Here is an 18810-nt window from a genome sequence, read left to right on the forward strand (position 1 = left end):
AACTTAGGCCTTAGTGATATCTATGTACCGAGTTGAGAGGAAGTGTTGGCGTCGTTGTCAATTAAGACTAATTGGGGAAATGGTAGGGCTGATTAGTTGCTAAATTTGTACAATGTCCTCATTTTAAGGATCAACCAAATTCTTGACCTAAGATAGTGCATAGCCTAGAATAGTTTTTTTTTGGTAGTTTTTTTTTCCTCAGTACAATAACATAAGTTTTATATTTATTCTGAAATGATAATGAAGTGAATCTCTGTTCATTAGATGCCATGATTTTGAATTTCATATGCCTTCTGGGTTAGTGCTATGATATCTTGAATATGAGGAATGCTAGTAATCTGCAGTTGGACCTTCAATGCCTTATGAGCCTTAGATCCGAGAGAGCCATGTTGAAGTTTGGGACCAAAGTCCCCAACACATTTCCATTATTATAGTTGTCTCTATTGTAGCAATACAACCGTAGTTGTAAGAAAATGAGTGTCGAGTAGTCTTGCCATAACAAGCAATTCTTCTGCCAAGCAAATAAAGAGTAAGGCGAATGCAAATAAAGATGGGTGAATCAATGCTGTATCCATTGACGAGGAAATTTACGAGGGATATGGAATGTAACAAACTGTTGTTATTGAGTAGCGGGAACTGGGTGCTGATAAAATCTAGTGGACGGGATATGTTCTTTTACTTGATCAATTGCCAAAATTTAATGTCGTTATATAAATGTCAGATATTTAGGCAAAATAAAATGGACCATACTAACGATAAAAAAGTCAGTCAATCCATGGAAAACTGCAAAGTCTCCCTCTTTGATTGCTTAGAAAAAGCATTTCAGAGTACTCATTAATAAAATCAATGGAAATTATGCAGTGCCCGGTGCAAGCGGACCTCCTCCTCGAGAACTTCATTGTCGAATATATGTGCAAAAGCGAAACGTTTTACTCTTAAATCACATGACTTTATCTTCTGGTCTAACTGACCTGAAGAACCAATATAGATAACAAATATTCTACCTCATATCACAAACAATAGCAGCACAAATTATTTTCAAAGCCGGGTCTCGTACATGAAACCTCACATGCTGGTACTTGGCTGTTTGTCTATTAGAGTAGATGCTTAAAACATTATTGATACTGGCAGGGTATATTTATTTCATAGAACTGAAACAGAGTCTCGAAACTCTATTGAAAGATCCATGCTGGCTTGTAGAGCTCCGGAGTGGACAATCTCGGTCTAGGAATGACCACCAGGGGCTTCAATTTCTTGACCACAATCCCGAACTTGTCCGAAAAGTCCATCTCCGTCCCTGGCGGTAATTCCCACTCGAACGAATGCATAAGAGATGCCAATACAAATGTTAACATCCTCTCTGCCAGTGCAAGCCCCGCACATCTCCTCCGACCAGAACCGAACGGCATGTACATGAAGTTGTTGCCCGAGAAATCATACCTGCTGGGATCTCCCAAGAACCTCTCGGGTCTAAACTCCGTTGGATTGTCCCAAATCTTGGGGTCCCTGTGGATGTAACCCACGTTCAAGAATATGTTACTGCCCTTCGGTATCGTGTAACCCCCAACGACACACGAAGCCCGTGGCATCCGAGGAGCCAATAATGGCAGAGCCGGGTGCAAGCGCAATGCTTCCTTGATGACCGCGTCGAGGTACTTCAATTTTGGCAAGTGATGCTCTTCGACCATCTCATCCTTCGCCACGACTTCTGTCAATTCCTGGACTACTTTGTTCATCACATCTCGGTTCTGCATCAACTTTGCCATCACCCATTCTACCATTGTTGAAGTCGTATCAATTCCACCAATCACGATGTCCTATTTCCGCACATTCAAAATTTCATCAAAAAGAGTAAATTGCTGTAATGCTTGATAAAGCTGAATACTTGATGAAGCACTGTAATATAGAACAATCGAGTTCTAGTCAAAATGTGGAGCTTTTTGTAATATAGGGGGAAAGGTTGTACCCAGCCTAAGTTAGACAATAGGATACGAAACAAGAGCCATGGAAAGAGACTTCAGGCTTGACATGATACGATCAACATCGTACGAAAATTGGCCCAGTATAATGTAAACACCTGTGCATTGCATCAACTTTGCTATATTTGTTTCAATATTGTATAGGGGGCTGGAAAAGATTATGGCAATCTGGGGTTTATATAGATTTGAATGCGTTACGCCCCAGTAATAATCGCTCGACATTAACTCATGATCATGGTGGCCAGAATATGAAATTAATTCTACCGACATCGGAGTCGCAGAAGAGGATTAACTATAATTTCTGGTGCGTCAGGTCACTAAATAGTCAGGTATATTCGTATAATAACCAGTCACCTGGCTCAATAAACTTACCGTGAGAATGGCTTTTAGTGCTCCATTCTTGTCCGTTGGTGACTGGTTATCTTCAAGATCCATCTCCATGTCCAGGACAATCTGCAAAAAGTCCTTTTTTTTTATCGTTGCGTTTAGATTCTCCATCCTCCTGGGTGGCACAATCGACAACAGACTGAATAAAAGTATCAAGCCACTGATGCACCCTTTTCATGTCCCTTTCCACTCCTTGCAGGTCAAGCCAAGCAACTGCTGGAAAAAGGTCCGAAACATTCGGACTACCTAAGAGCACCATAAATTTTGCCAACACCTTTCGAAACTCAGCGCCAATGGCTTCGCACTTCTCTCCAGTAAGCGTCCCTCCCCACAGCATCGCCATCACCGCATTGATCAAGATCAGAACGGCCCACTCGCCAATATCCACTGGCACCCCAGATTTTCTGTAAAGATCGCTCAACCCTTTCCTGACCTCCTGCCTTCTCATGTCATGACAGGCATCAAGGCTCGCGTTGCTCATTATCTGCCGTACGAACAGTTTGCGGAGATTCCTCCAATAAGGCCCCTGGCTTGAGAAGGCAATATCCCTTGCGCTGTATGTTGCGATGGTAGCGGCGATGCTTGGGTCCCGATTGGCGAACGTCGAGTCCTGGTCCCGCAAGATTTCTCTGGCCAGCGACGGGGAGTTAACCACCACATATAACTTGCTTCCAAGCTGGAGTTTGTAGATAAGGCCGTAGGTCTCAGCCAACTTAGCAAATTTCTGGGGGAGGTCAGTCCCCAGGAATGGGAGGTACCCGAGGAACGGCAAGCCTCGGGGCCCCGGCGGCATCAGAGCGGTCACGTTTTTCTGCCTCCTGAACAAAAAGAAAGAACTAAGAGCTGCAATTGCTATGACAAGCAGTGCTGTAGTAGCTCTAGAAATTTCATCATTCGCTTCTTGAGCATGCCACCACCACGTCCAGGCACCTCCAGAGTCTCCCTTCGACATTTCGGCTTGTGACGAGGAATGGTGGAGCAAGATGAGGAAATTGCTAGCCACACTAAACGTAGAAGGTCTTTCTAGGGACGGTTTGGTCTTGATGGTTCTAGCTGCAGACACTGACCCAAAGGCAATTATTGTGCTTAACAAATATTTTTATTTTGATTAGTAACTTTATACAAAAAAGTCGGACAATATTATTAACTAATTCATTTGATTAGTAGTTTTTTGCATTATTAACATACGTAACAGAGACTCTGATTACTTGTTGATGGTAATCAATAGTTAATCCTCCACGTTTTCTGAAAGGTATCAATTATTGTTTCTTTTTCTCAGCAGATGCAGACAAAAAAATGAATTAGATAGGGTAAGAGGAATCTTCAAGCAAAGCGTGATGCAAATAATCAACTTTAGTTAGTAGACAACGTTGAGCATATTGATCCTGGGCTTCGAACCCCAGTCTCGTACAAGAACCCTCACTCTCGGCCACATGGCTGCTGTCTAAGGGCATGCATGGTAATGTTTTTGTTATTTTGTTTTACTATTCTTTTGCTTCCCGGAATAGAAAAAAAAAAAAAAAAAAAAAACAGAAACCGTTTGATAATGTTAATTAATTTTTTTTTCCTTGGAATACAAAAGTGGCTGGGGAATAGATTTGATATAGAAACAAGAAGTAGAAAAAAATAGTTTTTATTCTCATAAACAATTTTTAGAAATAAGTCTTTTCTTTTTTTCTTTTCTTCTTCTTCCTCTTCTAATCGCCCGATGGAAACTCACCGTCGGCCATCGTTATTGTCGCTAGTCTTTGGTAGTTGGTTGATAGCCACCGCAGCCTTCGACCACAATCGGCTATCGCTACTACCAGCGACTAGAGGAGGAGAAAAATAGAGGAAATAGAGAAAAAAGAAAATTCTAAAAAAATTATTTAAAACTAAATCCGGGAATTTTCACAAGAACTTAATACTTTTAGGTAGTTTTAAATTCACCTAAGGGTCCGTTCGTTTTGCGAGAAACACCTTCTGAGAAAACATTTTCCGGAATTTCCGGTGTTAGGATGGCGGAAAATAGATGGTCAAAGAAAATGTTTTCCAGTCAATAAAAAATCTCCGTGTAAGATTGTGGAAAATAATTTCCTCTTTTGAGAAGAGGAAAACATTTTCCACAACTTCTTCCACCTTGTTTCTTTTCACCAACACATTTATGCTTTCTTTTTCATTTTTGTTTTTTCTTTTAAAATCGAGTTTTTAATTTTTTTTCCTTTTCTTTTTTTTTTTTTTTTTTCCATTTCATCTTCTTCCTTGGTGGTGGTCACTAGCCATGGCAAAGAGTGGCGGCGACCGCCGCGAGCCGGCTCGAGCCTCGCCCCAAGCCGGTGAGGCTCCGCCTAGCCGGATCCGGGCGGCCGAGCTCGCCCGAGCCTAGTGAGCTTGGGCCTCTCCAAATTGGGCGAGGCAAAGCCCTACCAGCCTGGGGCGGAGCTCGTGGCTTGCCGGATTTGGCGGCGGAGCTTGGGCTCCCGATCCAGGCAAGCTCGAGCTCCGCCGCCAAATTCGGGAGCTCACAGCTTGCCAGAGCCTAGTGAAACTCTAGCGAGCTCGGGTGAGATCAACCAAGCCTCGAGCTCGCCGGATTTGGCAATCGAGTCTTGGTCAGTCGCCAGGCAGCCGGCCATCGTTAAGCGTGTGGTGGCGTAGGAAGGAGGAGGAAGAAGGAGGAGGAAGGAGGCGGCGGCGGAGGAAGGAGGAAGGAGGAAGGAAAAGAAAAAGGAAAAAGAAAAGAAAAAGAAAGAAGTAATAAAAATTTCAATTTTTTAAAAATACAAATAATTAAAAATTCATTTTTAAAAAAATATAAAAATAAAACTAATTTTTTGGTCAGTTAAAATAATTTAAATTTAATTTTTGATAATTTTTCCCAAGCAATTAAATTAGCTAATGAATGGTGGAAAATATTTTACATTTGAAGTTTAGGTTTTGGCCGAACTGAAAAATAGAATCATTTTCCTGTAAAATGACTTCTAGAAAAATGTTTTTCGAAAAATATGATATTTTCCATGAAACGAACGGACCTAAGATTAGTGTGGGTTAAAATACCTAATTAGGGATTATTAGACCATGGTTGGCTTGTAATCTAACTTAGAGAAATTTCACCATCACAATTGGGAATTAACTTGTTGTATGACAAATTAAGAGAATCGATTATGAGTGGTTAAGTGAAGTTGGATGCTCTAATGCTTAGTGATCTCGGTTAAAATCTTGAAATTTTCCTTGTTAATTTTTTGTTTACTTTAGATTATGTTTATTTTGCAATTTTAATTAGCTTTTGAATCCTTTCAGTTTTGGCTATTTTATATTTCAGTCTTATAATTGGTTTAGTTCATATTTTACTTGTCTTTTGGACTTGGTTAGCTAAATTTATGGATGGATCACCTTTGGTAAGTAATTGGATAATTAGAGACAATCCTGATGGGAACGATACTCGCTAATCACTTTATTATTTATCGATATTGTGCACTTGCAATTCACCTAACATATGAAAAATGCACAAGCTAAGAGAATGACTGCTATCCATCTTGTCATGAAGGTTACATTTGATTTTGATAACTAAGCCTACTTCAGAGCATTCTTGAATTTGGATCATTTACTTTGTCATCTGTATAATTTACTTGCTAGATGAAAGTTTATACGTGCAATCATTGGGTAGACAATAGGAGTGTAAAGTATATTGTTTGGTTCCTAGTAGGAATGTATGGCATGGTGCCTTTCACAAGGACAATTTTGTTTATTTATCATTAAACCTAGTGGCCCCTCAATAGGTAATGGGAGGCCCCTATCGGCCCTCAAAAATTAAAAATTAAAAAATAAAAGAAAAGAATTAAAAGTTTCAAAAAAAATTTACATAAGTGTTGACATCTTACGTAGCATGATTGATGTTAATATGTAATTATTTTTGCACATTTTAGTTTTTTTTTTTTTTTTAGTCTTGTATTGCTTGTTATTCAAAAGGTCATCTTTTTCTCATTGTTGACACATAATATTTTAGAAAATAATAAATAAAATAAAACATTTGGTTTTGAAAATCTTTGTTGTCGAAAATATATCTTCATTTCAAAATTCAAAAAAAAAAATAATTGTGTGATTTTGGAGCCATTTCTTTATTAAGTGGTTGAATGAAAATCTCCACTTGCAAAAATAAACTCGAGTTTTTCCTATATAAATAGAGAAAGCGAGGCCTCAGTTGAGGGGGGGTTGTTTTGGACTGAGTTTTCGAAATATTCACGAAAAGCGAATGGAGTTTTGTGAGAGAGAAGTCAACAAAGTTTTTTTCTGAAAAGCAGAAGACAGAAGACAGAGAAGGGGCAGAGACTTCGCGAGAAAATATTGGGTACGTCTTATGCTTCAGCGTGTCAAACAAGAAGGCGCTCGGAGGACGACACGTGTCCTCGTGTCAGGCGCCATTTTGAAAAATTTCGGACGGGAGACTGAGGGTTTTTCTTTCTTCGCGCCTCTCTCGCCTCTGCAGATCGTCTCTCTCCCCGTTCTCCTCTCTCTCCTCTCTGTCTCTCCCCTCCGCCTCCGCTGGTTGCTTCCATCGCCCCCCACGCCGACGCCGACGGCCCTCCACCTCCGCCTCCGCTGGTTGCCTCCGTCGCCCTCGACTCCAACACCGACGCAGCCTCCGCCTCCTCCCCTGAACCCTACTCTGACGCCGACGCCCCTCCGCCGGTTACCTCCGTCGGCGTCGGAGTCCGTCGCCCCGACTCCTCCGCCTCCGCCTACGCGCCCGACGCCAACGCGTCGAACCACGACGGCGAAAATGGAGGAGAGAGAAACGACGAGCTCGACGGCGCCGGCGACGGCGATGAAGTAGTAGATGGAGACGAAGAAGCAGAAGCGCGCGCGCTCGGGGTTCTGGACATGGCTCGTCGCGTCGGTCGCGTTCCGGCTCGCCCTCGTCTACCTCCCCAGGAACCTCCGCCTGTCCACCTGCCCCAAGGTCGCCACCCCTCTCACCAGCATTCGCCACCGTAACGCCGCCTCTCTTCGCTCCGTCGATCGATTCCCGATCCTCCCCTCCTCCCTTGAAATCTTGGAGGTTCATTTTCTGATACGATTTCTGGTTTTTCTTGTTTGTGCCGCCTGCAGTTGGCAAAGGCTACTGGTTGAAGCAGCAGGCGATGTCTCCCTACGCAGGTTCGGCTCCGTTCGATCTCTGTAGGAAGGAAGCTGCTTGTTTGCTTACTGGTGTGTCGCTGTTCCATGCTTTGATCCCTCCCATCTTCAATTTTCTTCCCCCCTCCCTCGAAATCTCGTTTTTTCAGCATTTTCACATTGGAAAAATCTGGGTGAGGAAGTAGATTTTTTGGGAGATGATTGATTAGTTTGGCATGTTTTCCGGGTTTTGAAATTTTTTTGACTGAGGTGAGCCTGTTTGGGAGAAGATTATCATGCGTAATGGGGTCTGGTAGTGTGATTACTTTGAACGGAGGAAGCACTTGAGTTATGGTTTTTTGACTGCTTCAACCTTTTTTCCTCCGAGAAATTAGGATGATCTGGTCTATTCTGAATCTGGGTCGCCATTCACGGCAAGCCTGAATGGTGAAATGAACGAACTCCTCTACCTATTTATGTGATAGGACTGAGGATCATATCTGATTATAGCTTTCTAAAAAAGGAAACTTTATACTTGCATGCTATCCAGTTTCTCTAAGGGATTAAAGCAACCTGCCATGTATGTGAATCGTTGAAGCAGTGAATGGACCCTGGAGATTATTCGATCGAATGATCATTATTGTTTTTCTTAATTATAGAGAGAGGTACTCATATTGCTTTTTCTTGGAATCAGAATTGCTACTGCTTAAGGGCATCTTAACTTCTTTCAGATCCAGGTTAAGGTGCTGTTGGTTTCATTGTTGATTGTGAACATTCTTATCGTCGCACTGTGCAGCTTATTCAATATAGCTATTTCTTCATTTGTCTAATTCAAGAAAGAGCTCCTCTGTATTCTAGATGATGTTTTAACATATACACCGTGTGGTCTAAGAAAATAAGAAGTTGTTCTGCTTATAATTGTTATCTTGGCAAGTTTCATTGTGCACCTTATTTAGTCCATAGTCCCATATTTATGTTTCGTGTGGAGACTGAAGTGAGGTGGAGATTTTGTGCATTCAACAATCTGTTTCTTGTTCCAACAGGAAAGGGGTCAGCCATTGCCAAAGTTTGGTGAATGGGGTGTGAATGAACCAGCTTCAGCGGAGGGGTTTACTGTCATCTTTAACAAGGCAAGGTATGAAAAAAAGACGGGTGGCAAGCCCAAATCTCCGGCAAAGGCCAACCCTTAAGTCAAACACTCTGTTGATCCGAGCAAACCTCCAACGGTAAGTTGTTTCTTAGGAGCCTGGGAACAAACTGTTTTATTTATGTAGGATGCATTAATTATTGCAGTCATTTGTTCTACGATAATCTATTAAGGTTCCAGTTATGTAGTAGTTAACCTGTCTAATAATTAAATTTAAACTTTCTTATATGCTATGCTAGTCTTGATGAAAATGTAGAAATGGAAAATAGAACTCTCAAACTTGCAGATAGGGTAAAAGAAATTGATTTGACAGTGTCATAAAAACTAAGCAGGTTGGGCACTACTTGCTCGTTAGTATTTGAATCATTCAAAATGACCATCCGAAAGATGCTATTATCCTTTATAGTGCGAGCAGGAATTGAATTTGAGTTGGACGCAATTGTCTGTGAACAAGTCAGCTGCTGTAGATTTAATTTATTTATTTATTTTGTTTTCATTCTCCCAACCTTTGCTACTTCGCTCTCTTACCGTGAATTCTTTGTTGCACGCAGAAGAAATGGTTTTACTGCATTCAGAGCCTAGCAGAATCTTGACTAGGTTCTCTGGCGAGGAGCTTCCAAAAGAGACGCACATTGTTAGGCTAAAGCAGCCCCAGAATGTTCACTTGAAGAAGATACAAACAGTTTAGAGCCATTGTTATTGTTGCAGGAATAGCTCGTGGTGTAAATGTGGGGTTTGTGGAGATGAGTAAAATAATGACGCGTCATGCTTACTATAATCTATCAGCAGTATGCTTCTCTCTGTCTCTGCCTATGTCTCTCTCTCTCTCTCTTCCTCTGCTTAGTTCTATTGTTAATTTATTAATTGTCTGCTTTCTGTAGTTGTGAATTGGATCTGTCTGAAATGTCTACGCCTACTTTCAATCTGGTTTAATTTATTGTTATCCATCGTTGTTGAAGACATTATAGATACGAGCTTGTGACCCTTTCCTCTGTCATCAATCACGCTAACGGATGTTTCTGGTTGGGGGAACAGCGTGAGTCATAGCCATATGCGTTTGTCATTTCTCTTTTATAGGAATTAAGGTGTCAACTCCCTAGACATGGGAAAGGTCATCTCCACGAATCTTCTGCGTAGGGATTGTTCAAATGGCAATTTCGAATATTGGTAATCCTGATCTCATAAGGAGAAAGGCACAATCCTTGCCCTTCTTCTTTGTTTTAGGAAAGGTTAGTCTTATATCAACAATGGAAGTAACAAAAATGTCTCTGATGTCATGCGTTCCTCAAAGAACATGAGTTTGCAAAATTTCGTGCATGTGAAACGACGATTGCAGTCATGAACCAGCTTTATCTATGGCCTCTTTTCCCATAGATCATTGATGTAGTCGATTAACTCCACACATTCATACATCATTGATGTAGTCCATAAAATTCCACAAATTGGTAAGATCAATCGACATTCCGCTTTTTCCTCTTCCTTTTTTCCCACGACTGATGTGGATGACATGGCTCTAATATCCCCCCTACTAATGGTGCGGAAGCTACTTCTGTTACACAATCACTGCCAAAGACCTCAAGAATGAGACCAAGGTTCCAATCCCAGTAAATGCAATTCCAAAACTGTGGAGCTATGGCTGTCCTGCTTACCAAACAACAAAATAAAACAAAGCTCTCTTCCTCACATCTTTTCCTTCTCTTTGCTTCAATTTGATTCGAGCTTCACTCTAGTTAGGAAGTTGTAATTGCCATGAACTTAACGATGGAACCTAGTAGAATGCCCAATTTTTCTTCATGGCCTGACGCATTCTGTTTTTTCACCTCAAGGTCATCTATCATATGACCTTTTCACAAAGTAAACAGTTTCCTTGTCTACACATGTCTCTATGGATATTTAAAGAAAGAACCGAAGACTGGCGTTGGTAACAAAAATCTCTAATTATTTTAGCGTCATCTGACAGTATCAATGTTAAACTCGAGAGAAACCAAGCTTCCTCTCAAAAAGGTGGCGGAGCAGGTAAACTTGGAGAACACTCGCCCCAATAAGTGCTGCTGACTCGAAGAAAGCCTTATGGACTGCCCTTCTGCTCATTGCGTCGTTCACTGCGATCACAAATCATCATAGAAAGAGTATTCATTGAACCCAATATCTATGTATCGTCTGTTAGTGAACACAATATTTAATTAGCAAGGTCATCCTCATTCCATTTCGTGTGGCGATCAGACACACTTCAAAACATCTAGCAGATAACACAAGTAAACAAAACCCATGACCATTTGAAACCCAGTACACCAAGCACGCATCTTCTTTTTTGTTGCCTGCTTTGTTTTCTAAGTCCGCCTTTTCAGCTGCTGCCGAGTTAGGAAGGTTTTACTATTTTCAGGATCATAAACAATATAACCGATTAGTTACGTCAATCAGATGGATAAAAGGAGCTTGTCAAAGGCTCTAGAAATAGCTTTTAACTTGTCTTGTAAGACATCTACTTCTGAAGGTCTTTTAAGAACAGAGGTTGTGAGAACCTTTGAGATTTAGGAGATAACAGGAGTCAAAGAAGCTATAGTGGTCCACTCAGCATTAAATAGGAAAGTTATTCCCATCAGAGATGAAACAGGGTTGGAATCCACCACGATAATTAGCAAGAGGACTTGACATAAAATATCTTACCAATTGCTTGACGTTCAGTCTCAGCCTCCAGCCAATGCTGCTCAAACTGAATGTTGTAGAGAGCCTCCTCCAGCTTCCCTATCTGTTCCAACAAGGGGTTGAAATGCTCTGCAGATACATTCACAGCAGATAAAAAAGAGACACAGCAGTATATTCTGTAAAGTTCGTCAGTTCAAGAGACAAGAAAACAGAAAAAAGGCAGAGTCCTACCGTCCTTTGCATGCTGATCATAGAATGTAAAATGGCCAACGTGTACATCAAAGTCGATGGTTTCATGATAATGAGACTTGTTAGTAAAGCAGAACCGATGAACACCCTTATGGTGAGCCACAAACTCAAATTTCTCACTGATCTTGTCGTGAAAATCTTGAATCTGTTCACCAGAAGGTCCTTTCATCTGACAATTTCAAAAGTTGCAAAATACATACAGTTATCTAGGTCATTATCATGGGATTAAAGATCAATAAGAGAACTATTGGCAGAATCGAAGAATGTAATAATCAATATATGATATCAATCTTAATCATGTCCCGACAAACATAAAAAAGGAAAACCAAATATGCATATGTGAGATCTAGTCGAGCCATCTAGGCTGCCAAAGGTTAACAAAATTCAATGAATAATTTCCTTTAGGAAGATAATCAGCATCCTTTACAAAAAGAAATGCATGTGAGTACAGTAATTCCTTTAGGTTAACGAGATTTCGTGATACATGGAATATGTGGAAGGGATCAAAGCATGGAACAGCGACACACCAGTAAGCAAACAAGCAGCTTCCTTCCTACAGAGATCGAACGGAGCCGAACCTGCGTAGGGAGACATCGCCTGCTGCTTCAACCAGTAGCCTTTGCCAACTGCAGGCGGCACAAACAAGAAAAACCAGAAATCGTATCAGAAAATGAACCTCCAAGATTTCAAGGGAGGAGGGGGAGGGGATCGGGAATCGATCGACGGAGCGAAGAGAGGCGGCGTTACGGCGGCGAATGCTGGTGAGAGGGGTGGCGACCTCGGGGCGGGTGGACAGGCGGAGGTTCCTGGGGAGGTAGACGAGGGCGAGCCGGAACGCGACCGACGCGACGAGCCATGTCCAGAACCCCGAGCGCGCGCGCTTCTGCTTCTTCGTCTCCATCTACTATCGTCGCCGTCGCCGGCGCCGTCGAGCTCGTCGTTTCTCTCTCCTCCATTTTCGCCGTCGTGGTTCGACGCGTTGGCGTCGGGCGCGTAGGCGGAGGCGGAGGAGTCGGGGGCGACGGACTCCGACGCCGACGGAGGTAACCGGCGGAGGGGCGTCGGCGTCAGAGTAGGGTTCAGGGGAGGAGGCGGAGGCTGCGTCGGTGTTGGAGTCGAGGGCGACGGAGGCAACCAGCGGAGGCGGAGGTGGAGGGCCGTCGGCGTCGGCGTGGGGGGCGATGGAAGCAACCAGTGGAGGCGGAGGGGAGAGAGACAGAGAGGAGAGAGAGGAGAACGGGGAGAGAGACGATCTGCAGAGGCGAGAGAGGCGCGAAGAAAGAAAAAACCCTCAGTCTCCCGTCCGAAATTTTTTCAAAATGGCGCCTGACACGAGGACACGTGTCGTCCTCCGAGCGCCTTCTTGTTTGACACGCTGAAGCATAAGACGTACCCAATATTTTCTCGCGAAGTCTCTGCCCCTTCTCTGTCTTCTGTCTTCTGCTTTTCAGAAAAAAACTTTGTTGACTTCTCTCTCACAAAACTCCATTCGCTTTTCGTGAATATTTCGAAAACTCAGTCCAAAACAACCCCCTCAACTGAGGCCTCGCTTTCTCTATTTATATAGGAAAAACCAAGTTTGTTTTTGAAGGTAGAGATTTTCACTCAACCACTCAAAGAAATGGCTCCAAAATCACACAACAACTATTTTTTTGAATTTTGAAATGAGGATATATTTTCGACAACAAAGATTTTCAAAACCAAATGTTTTATTTTATTTATTATTTTCTAAAATATTATGTGTCAACAATGAGAAAAAGATGACCTTTTGAATAACAAGCAATACAAGACTAAAAAAAGAAAAAAAACTAAAATGTGCAAAAATAATTACATATTAACATCAATCATGCTACGTAAGATGTCAACACTTATGTAAATTTTTTTTGAAACTTTTAATTCTTTTCTTTTATTTTTTAATTTTTAATTTTTGAGGGCCGATAGGGGCCTCCCATTACCTATTGAGGGGCCACTAGGTTTAATGATAAATAAACAAAATTGTCCTTGTGAAAGGCACCATGCCATACATTCCTACTAGGAACCAAACAATATACTTTACACTCCTATTGTCTACCCAATGATTGCACGTATAAACTTTCATCTAGCAAGTAAATTATACAGATGACAAAGTAAATGATCCAAATTCAAGAATGCTCTGAAGTAGGCTTAGTTATCAAAATCAAATGTAACCTTCATGACAAGATGGATAGCAGTCATTCTCTTAGCTTGTGCATTTTTCATATGTTAGGTGAATTGCAAGTGCACAACATCGATAAATAATAAAGTGATTAGGGAGTATCGTTCCCATCAGGATTGTCTCTAATTATCCAATTACTTACCAAAGGTGATCCATCCATAAATTTAGCTAACCAAGTCGAAAAGACAAGTAAAATATGAACTAAACCAATTATAAGACTAAAATATAAAATAGTCAAAACTGAAAGGATTCAAAAGCTAATTAAAATTGCAAGATAAACATAATCTAAAGTAAACAAAAAATTAACAAGGAAAATTTCAAGATTTTAACCGAGATCACTAAGCGTTAGAGCACCCAACTTCACTTAACCACTCATAATCGATTCTCTTAACTTGTCATACAACAAGTTAATTCCCAATTGTGATGGTGAAATTTCCCTAAGTTAGATTACAAGCCAACCATGGTCTAATAATCCCTAATTAGGTATTTTAACCCACACTAATCTTAGGGTCGGTTCGTTTCATGGAAAATATCATATTTTTCGGAAAACATTTTTCTAGAAGTCATTTTACAGGAAAATTATTCTATTTTTCGGTATTCGGCCGAAACCTAAACTTCGAATGTAAAATATTTTCCACCATTTGTTAGCTAATTTAATTGTTTGGGAAAAATTATCAAAAATTAAATTTTAATTATCTTAACCGACCAAAAATTAGTTTTATTTTTATATTTTTTAAATGATTTTTTAATTATTTGTATTTTAAAAAAATTGAAATTTTTATTACTTCTTTCTTTTTCTTTTCTTTTTCCTTTTTCTTTTCCTTCCTCCTTCCTCCTTCTTCCTCTCGGCTCCTCCTTCCTCCTCCTTCTTCCTCCTCCTTCCTACGCCACCGCATGCTTAACGATGGCCGGCCGCCCGCGGCCGACCAAGACTCGGTCGCCAAATCCGGCAATCTCGAGGCTCGGTCGATCTCGCCCGAGCTCGCGAGTTTCACCGGGCTCGGCAAGCCGTGAGCTCCCGAATTTGGCGGCGGAGCTCGGGCTTGCCTCGGATCGGGAGCTCAAGCTCCGCTGCCAAATCTAGCGAGCTGCGAGCTCCACCCCAGCTGGCGGGGCTTTGCCTCGCCCAATTTGGCGAGGCCCAAGCTCACCGGGCTCGGGCGAGCTCGGCCGCCCGGATCGAGCTAGGCGGAGCCTCGCTGGCTTGGGGCGAGGCTCGAGCTGGCTCGCGGCCGGTCGCCGGCTGCTGCCATGGCTAGTGACCAGCCACCAAGGAAGAAGATGAAATGGAAAAAAAAGAAAAAAAAAAAAAGAAAAGGAAAAAAAATTAAAACTCGATTTTAAAAGAAAAAACAAAAATGAAAAAGAAAGCATAAATGTGTTGGTGAAAAGAAACAAGGTGGAAGAAGTTGTGGAAAATGTTTTCCTCTTCTCAAAAGAGGAAATTATTTTCCACAATCTTACACGGAGATTTTTTATTGACTGGAAAACATTTTCTTTGACCATCTATTTTCCGCCATCCTAACACCGGAAATTCCGGAAAATGTTTTCTCGAAGGTGTTTCTCGCAAACGAACGGACCCTTAGGTGAATTTAAAACTACCTAAAAGTATTAAGTTCTTGTGAAAATTCCCGGATTTAGTTTTAAATAATTTTTTTAGAATTTTCTTTTTTTCTCTATTTCCTCTATTTTTTCTCCTCCTCTAGTCGCTGGTAGTAGCGATAGCCAGCGATTGTGGTCGAAGGCTGCGGTGGCTATCAACCAACTACCAGTGACTAGCGACAATAACTGATGGCCGACGGTGAGTTTCCATCGGCTGATTAGAAGAGGAAGAAGAAGAAAAGAAAAAAAGAAAAGACTTATTTCTAAAAATTGTTTATGAGAATAAAAACTATTTTTTTCTACTTCTTGTTTCTATATCAAATCTATTCCCCAGCCACTTTTGTATTCCAAGGAAAAAAAAAATTAATTAACATTATCAAACGGATTTTTTTTTTTTTTTTTTTTTTTTTTCTATTCCGGGAAGCAAAAGAATAGTAAAACAAAATAACAAAAACATTACCATGCATGCCCTTAGACAGCAGCCATGTGGCCGAGAGTGAGGGTTCTTGTACGAGACTGGGGTTCGAAGCCCAGGATCAATATGCTCAACGTTGTCTACTAACTAAAGTTGATTATTTGCATCACGCTTTGCTTGAAGATTCCTCTTACCCTATCTAATTCATTTTTTTGTCTGCATCTGCTGAGAAAAAGAAACAATAATTGATACCTTTCAGAAAACGTGGAGGATTAACTATTGATTACCATCAACAAGTAATCAGAGTCTCTGTTACGTATGTTAATAATGCAAAAACTACTAATCAAATGAATTAGTTAATAATATTGTCCGACTTTTTTTGTATAAAGTTACTAATCAAAATAAAAATATTTGTTAAGCACAATAATTGCCTTTGGGTCAGTGTCTGCAGCTAGAACCATCAAGACCAAACCGTCCCTAGAAAGACCTTCTACGTTTAGTGTGGCTAGCAATTTCCTCATCTTGCTCCACCATTCCTCGTCACAAGCCGAAATGTCGAAGGGAGACTCTGGAGGTGCCTGGACGTGGTGGTGGCATGCTCAAGAAGCGAATGATGAAATTTCTAGAGCTACTACAGCACTGCTTGTCATAGCAATTGCAGCTCTTAGTTCTTTCTTTTTGTTCAGGAGGCAGAAAAACGTGACCGCTCTGATGCCGCCGGGGCCCCGAGGCTTGCCGTTCCTCGGGTACCTCCCATTCCTGGGGACTGACCTCCCCCAGAAATTTGCTAAGTTGGCTGAGACCTACGGCCTTATCTACAAACTCCAGCTTGGAAGCAAGTTATATGTGGTGGTTAACTCCCCGTCGCTGGCCAGAGAAATCTTGCGGGACCAGGACTCGACGTTCGCCAATCGGGACCCAAGCATCGCCGCTACCATCGCAACATACAGCGCAAGGGATATTGCCTTCTCAAGCCAGGGGCCTTATTGGAGGAATCTCCGCAAACTGTTCGTACGGCAGATAATGAGCAACGCGAGCCTTGATGCCTGTCATGACATGAGAAGGCAGGAGGTCAGGAAAGGGTTGAGCGATCTTTACAGAAAATCTGGGGTGCCAGTGGATATTGGCGAGTGGGCCGTTCTGATCTTGATCAATGCGGTGATGGCGATGCTGTGGGGAGGGACGCTTACTGGAGAGAAGTGCGAAGCCATTGGCGCTGAGTTTCGAAAGGTGTTGGCAAAATTTATGGTGCTCTTAGGTAGTCCGAATGTTTCGGACCTTTTTCCAGCAGTTGCTTGGCTTGACCTGCAAGGAGTGGAAAGGGACATGAAAAGGGTGCATCAGTGGCTTGATACTTTTATTCAGTCTGTTGTCGATTGTGCCACCCAGGAGGATGGAGAATCTAAACGCAACGATAAAAAAAAGGACTTTTTGCAGATTGTCCTGGACATGGAGATGGATCTTGAAGATAACCAGTCACCAACGGACAAGAATGGAGCACTAAAAGCCATTCTCACGGTAAGTTTATTGAGCCAGGTGACTGGTTATTATACGAATATACCTGACTATTTAGTGACCTGACGCACCAGAAATTATAGTTAATCCTCTTCTGCGACTCCGATGTCGGTAGAATTAATTTCATATTCTGGCCACCATGATCATGAGTTAATGTCGAGCGATTATTACTGGGGCGTAACGCATTCAAATCTATATAAACCCCAGATTGCCATAATCTTTTCCAGCCCCTATACAATATTGAAACAAATATAGCAAAGTTGATGCAATGCACAGGTGTTTACATTATACTGGGCCAATTTTCGTACGATGTTGATCGTATCATGTCAAGCCTGAAGTCTCTTTCCATGGCTCTTGTTTCGTATCCTATTGTCTAACTTAGGCTGGGTACAACCTTTCCCCTATATTACAAAAAGCTCCACATTTTGACTAGAACTCGATTGTTCTATATTACAGTGCTTCATCAAGTATTCAGCTTTATCAAGCATTACAGCAATTTACTCTTTTTGATGAAATTTTGAATGTGCGGAAATAGGACATCGTGATTGGTGGAATTGATACGACTTCAACAATGGTAGAATGGGTGATGGCAAAGTTGATGCAGAACCGAGATGTGATGAACAAAGTAGTCCAGGAATTGACAGAAGTCGTGGCGAAGGATGAGATGGTCGAAGAGCATCACTTGCCAAAATTGAAGTACCTCGACGCGGTCATCAAGGAAGCATTGCGCTTGCACCCGGCTCTGCCATTATTGGCTCCTCGGATGCCACGGGCTTCGTGTGTCGTTGGGGGTTACACGATACCGAAGGGCAGTAACATATTCTTGAACGTGGGTTACATCCACAGGGACCCCAAGATTTGGGACAATCCAACGGAGTTTAGACCCGAGAGGTTCTTGGGAGATCCCAGCAGGTATGATTTCTCGGGCAACAACTTCATGTACATGCCGTTCGGTTCTGGTCGGAGGAGATGTGCGGGGCTTGCACTGGCAGAGAGGATGTTAACATTTGTATTGGCATCTCTTATGCATTCGTTCGAGTGGGAATTACCGCCAGGGACGGAGATGGACTTTTCGGACAAGTTCGGGATTGTGGTCAAGAAATTGAAGCCCCTGGTGGTCATTCCTAGACCGAGATTGTCCACTCCGGAGCTCTACAAGCCAGCATGGATCTTTCAATAGAGTTTCGAGACTCTGTTTCAGTTCTATGAAATAAATATACCCTGCCAGTATCAATAATGTTTTAAGCATCTACTCTAATAGACAAACAGCCAAGTACCAGCATGTGAGGTTTCATGTACGAGACCCGGCTTTGAAAATAATTTGTGCTGCTATTGTTTGTGATATGAGGTAGAATATTTGTTATCTATATTGGTTCTTCAGGTCAGTTAGACCAGAAGATAAAGTCATGTGATTTAAGAGTAAAACGTTTCGCTTTTGCACATATATTCGACAATGAAGTTCTCGAGGAGGAGGTCCGCTTGCACCGGGCACTGCATAATTTCCATTGATTTTATTAATGAGTACTCTGAAATGCTTTTTCTAAGCAATCAAAGAGGGAGACTTTGCAGTTTTCCATGGATT

At 41.8% G+C, this 18810-nt stretch overlaps 4 protein-coding genes and 1 long non-coding RNA gene across 8 annotated transcripts; 2 read left to right on the forward strand and 3 right to left on the reverse strand.

The window, feature by feature from the left end:
• Nucleotides 1-910: 910 nt before the first annotated feature.
• Nucleotides 911-3374, reverse strand: LOC104440728 (flavonoid 3'-monooxygenase CYP75B137). The gene is made up of 2 exons (XM_039311143.1): nucleotides 2352-3374; nucleotides 911-1817 (listed from the first exon to the last, which is right to left on the reverse strand). The coding sequence occupies exons 1-2, from the start codon at nucleotides 2475-2477 to the stop codon at nucleotides 1173-1175; spliced, it is 771 nt and encodes a 256-aa protein (XP_039167077.1). The 5' UTR covers nucleotides 2478-3374; the 3' UTR covers nucleotides 911-1172.
• On the reverse strand, nucleotides 2541-3318 carry LOC120292451 (flavonoid 3'-monooxygenase CYP75B137-like). Its single transcript, XM_039310635.1, has 2 exons — nucleotides 2641-3318; nucleotides 2541-2582 (listed from the first exon to the last, which is right to left on the reverse strand). The coding sequence occupies exons 1-2, from the start codon at nucleotides 3316-3318 to the stop codon at nucleotides 2541-2543; spliced, it is 720 nt and encodes a 239-aa protein (XP_039166569.1).
• A 4011-nt stretch (nucleotides 3375-7385) lies between the features above and the next one.
• LOC104422774 lies at nucleotides 7386-9565 on the forward strand. Its single transcript, XR_005550444.1, has 3 exons — nucleotides 7386-7553; nucleotides 8504-8686; nucleotides 9159-9565. It is a non-coding gene; the product is annotated as an uncharacterized LOC104422774 (long non-coding RNA).
• A 624-nt stretch (nucleotides 9566-10189) lies between these two features.
• Nucleotides 10190-12402, reverse strand: LOC104422773 (transmembrane emp24 domain-containing protein p24beta2). 4 transcript variants are annotated; one of them, XM_039311257.1, is made up of 5 exons: nucleotides 12281-12402; nucleotides 12081-12128; nucleotides 11485-11671; nucleotides 11275-11382; nucleotides 10190-10709 (listed from the first exon to the last, which is right to left on the reverse strand). In XM_039311257.1, the coding sequence occupies exons 3-5, from the start codon at nucleotides 11669-11671 to the stop codon at nucleotides 10576-10578; spliced, it is 429 nt and encodes a 142-aa protein (XP_039167191.1). In that variant the 5' UTR covers nucleotides 12081-12128; nucleotides 12281-12402; the 3' UTR covers nucleotides 10190-10575. The 4 variants fall into 4 exon arrangements, with proteins under 4 accessions (XP_039167191.1, XP_039167190.1, XP_039167189.1 ...); XM_039311256.1 differs by having other exon boundaries at nucleotides 12030-12128; XM_039311255.1 differs by having other exon boundaries at nucleotides 12250-12402.
• Nucleotides 12403-16211: 3809 nt separating this feature from the next.
• On the forward strand, nucleotides 16212-18670 carry LOC120292747 (flavonoid 3'-monooxygenase CYP75B137-like). The gene is made up of 2 exons (XM_039311132.1): nucleotides 16212-17231; nucleotides 17764-18670. Exons 1-2 carry the CDS (start codon nucleotides 16266-16268, stop codon nucleotides 18406-18408), a joined length of 1611 nt encoding a protein of 536 aa, XP_039167066.1. The 5' UTR covers nucleotides 16212-16265; the 3' UTR covers nucleotides 18409-18670.
• Nucleotides 18671-18810: the final 140 nt, after the last annotated feature.

The sequence above is a fragment of the Eucalyptus grandis genome, chromosome 4, assembly GCF_016545825.1.
Source record: "Eucalyptus grandis isolate ANBG69807.140 chromosome 4, ASM1654582v1, whole genome shotgun sequence".
NCBI lineage: Eukaryota > Viridiplantae > Streptophyta > Magnoliopsida > Myrtales > Myrtaceae > Eucalyptus > Eucalyptus grandis.

Bases quoted from the DNA above. Each gene is read 5' to 3' on its own strand.
- LOC120292451 (XM_039310635.1), bottom strand. From the start codon at position 3,318: ATGTCGAAGGGAGACTCTGGAGGTGCCTGGACGTGGTGGTGGCATGCT. The intron at 2,583-2,640 runs GTGTTGGCAAAA...ACCTTTTTCCAG, and splicing joins TTGGCGCTGAGTTTCGAAAG to CAGTTGCTTGGCTTGACCTG.
- LOC104422773 (XM_039311257.1), bottom strand. From the start codon at position 11,671: ATGAAAGGACCTTCTGGTGAACAGATTCAAGATTTTCACGACAAGATC. The intron at 11,383-11,484 runs GTAGGACTCTGC...ATGTATCTGCAG, and splicing joins TGATCAGCATGCAAAGGACG to AGCATTTCAACCCCTTGTTG. The intron at 10,710-11,274 runs GTAAGATATTTT...TTGTGATCGCAG, and splicing joins GACTGAACGTCAAGCAATTG to TGAACGACGCAATGAGCAGA.
- LOC120292747 (XM_039311132.1), top strand. From the start codon at position 16,266: ATGTCGAAGGGAGACTCTGGAGGTGCCTGGACGTGGTGGTGGCATGCT. The intron at 17,232-17,763 runs GTAAGTTTATTG...GTGCGGAAATAG, and splicing joins CACTAAAAGCCATTCTCACG to GACATCGTGATTGGTGGAAT.
- LOC104440728 (XM_039311143.1), bottom strand. From the start codon at position 2,477: ATGGAGAATCTAAACGCAACGATAAAAAAAAAGGACTTTTTGCAGATT. The intron at 1,818-2,351 runs GTAAGTTTATTG...GTGCGGAAATAG, and splicing joins CACTAAAAGCCATTCTCACG to GACATCGTGATTGGTGGAAT.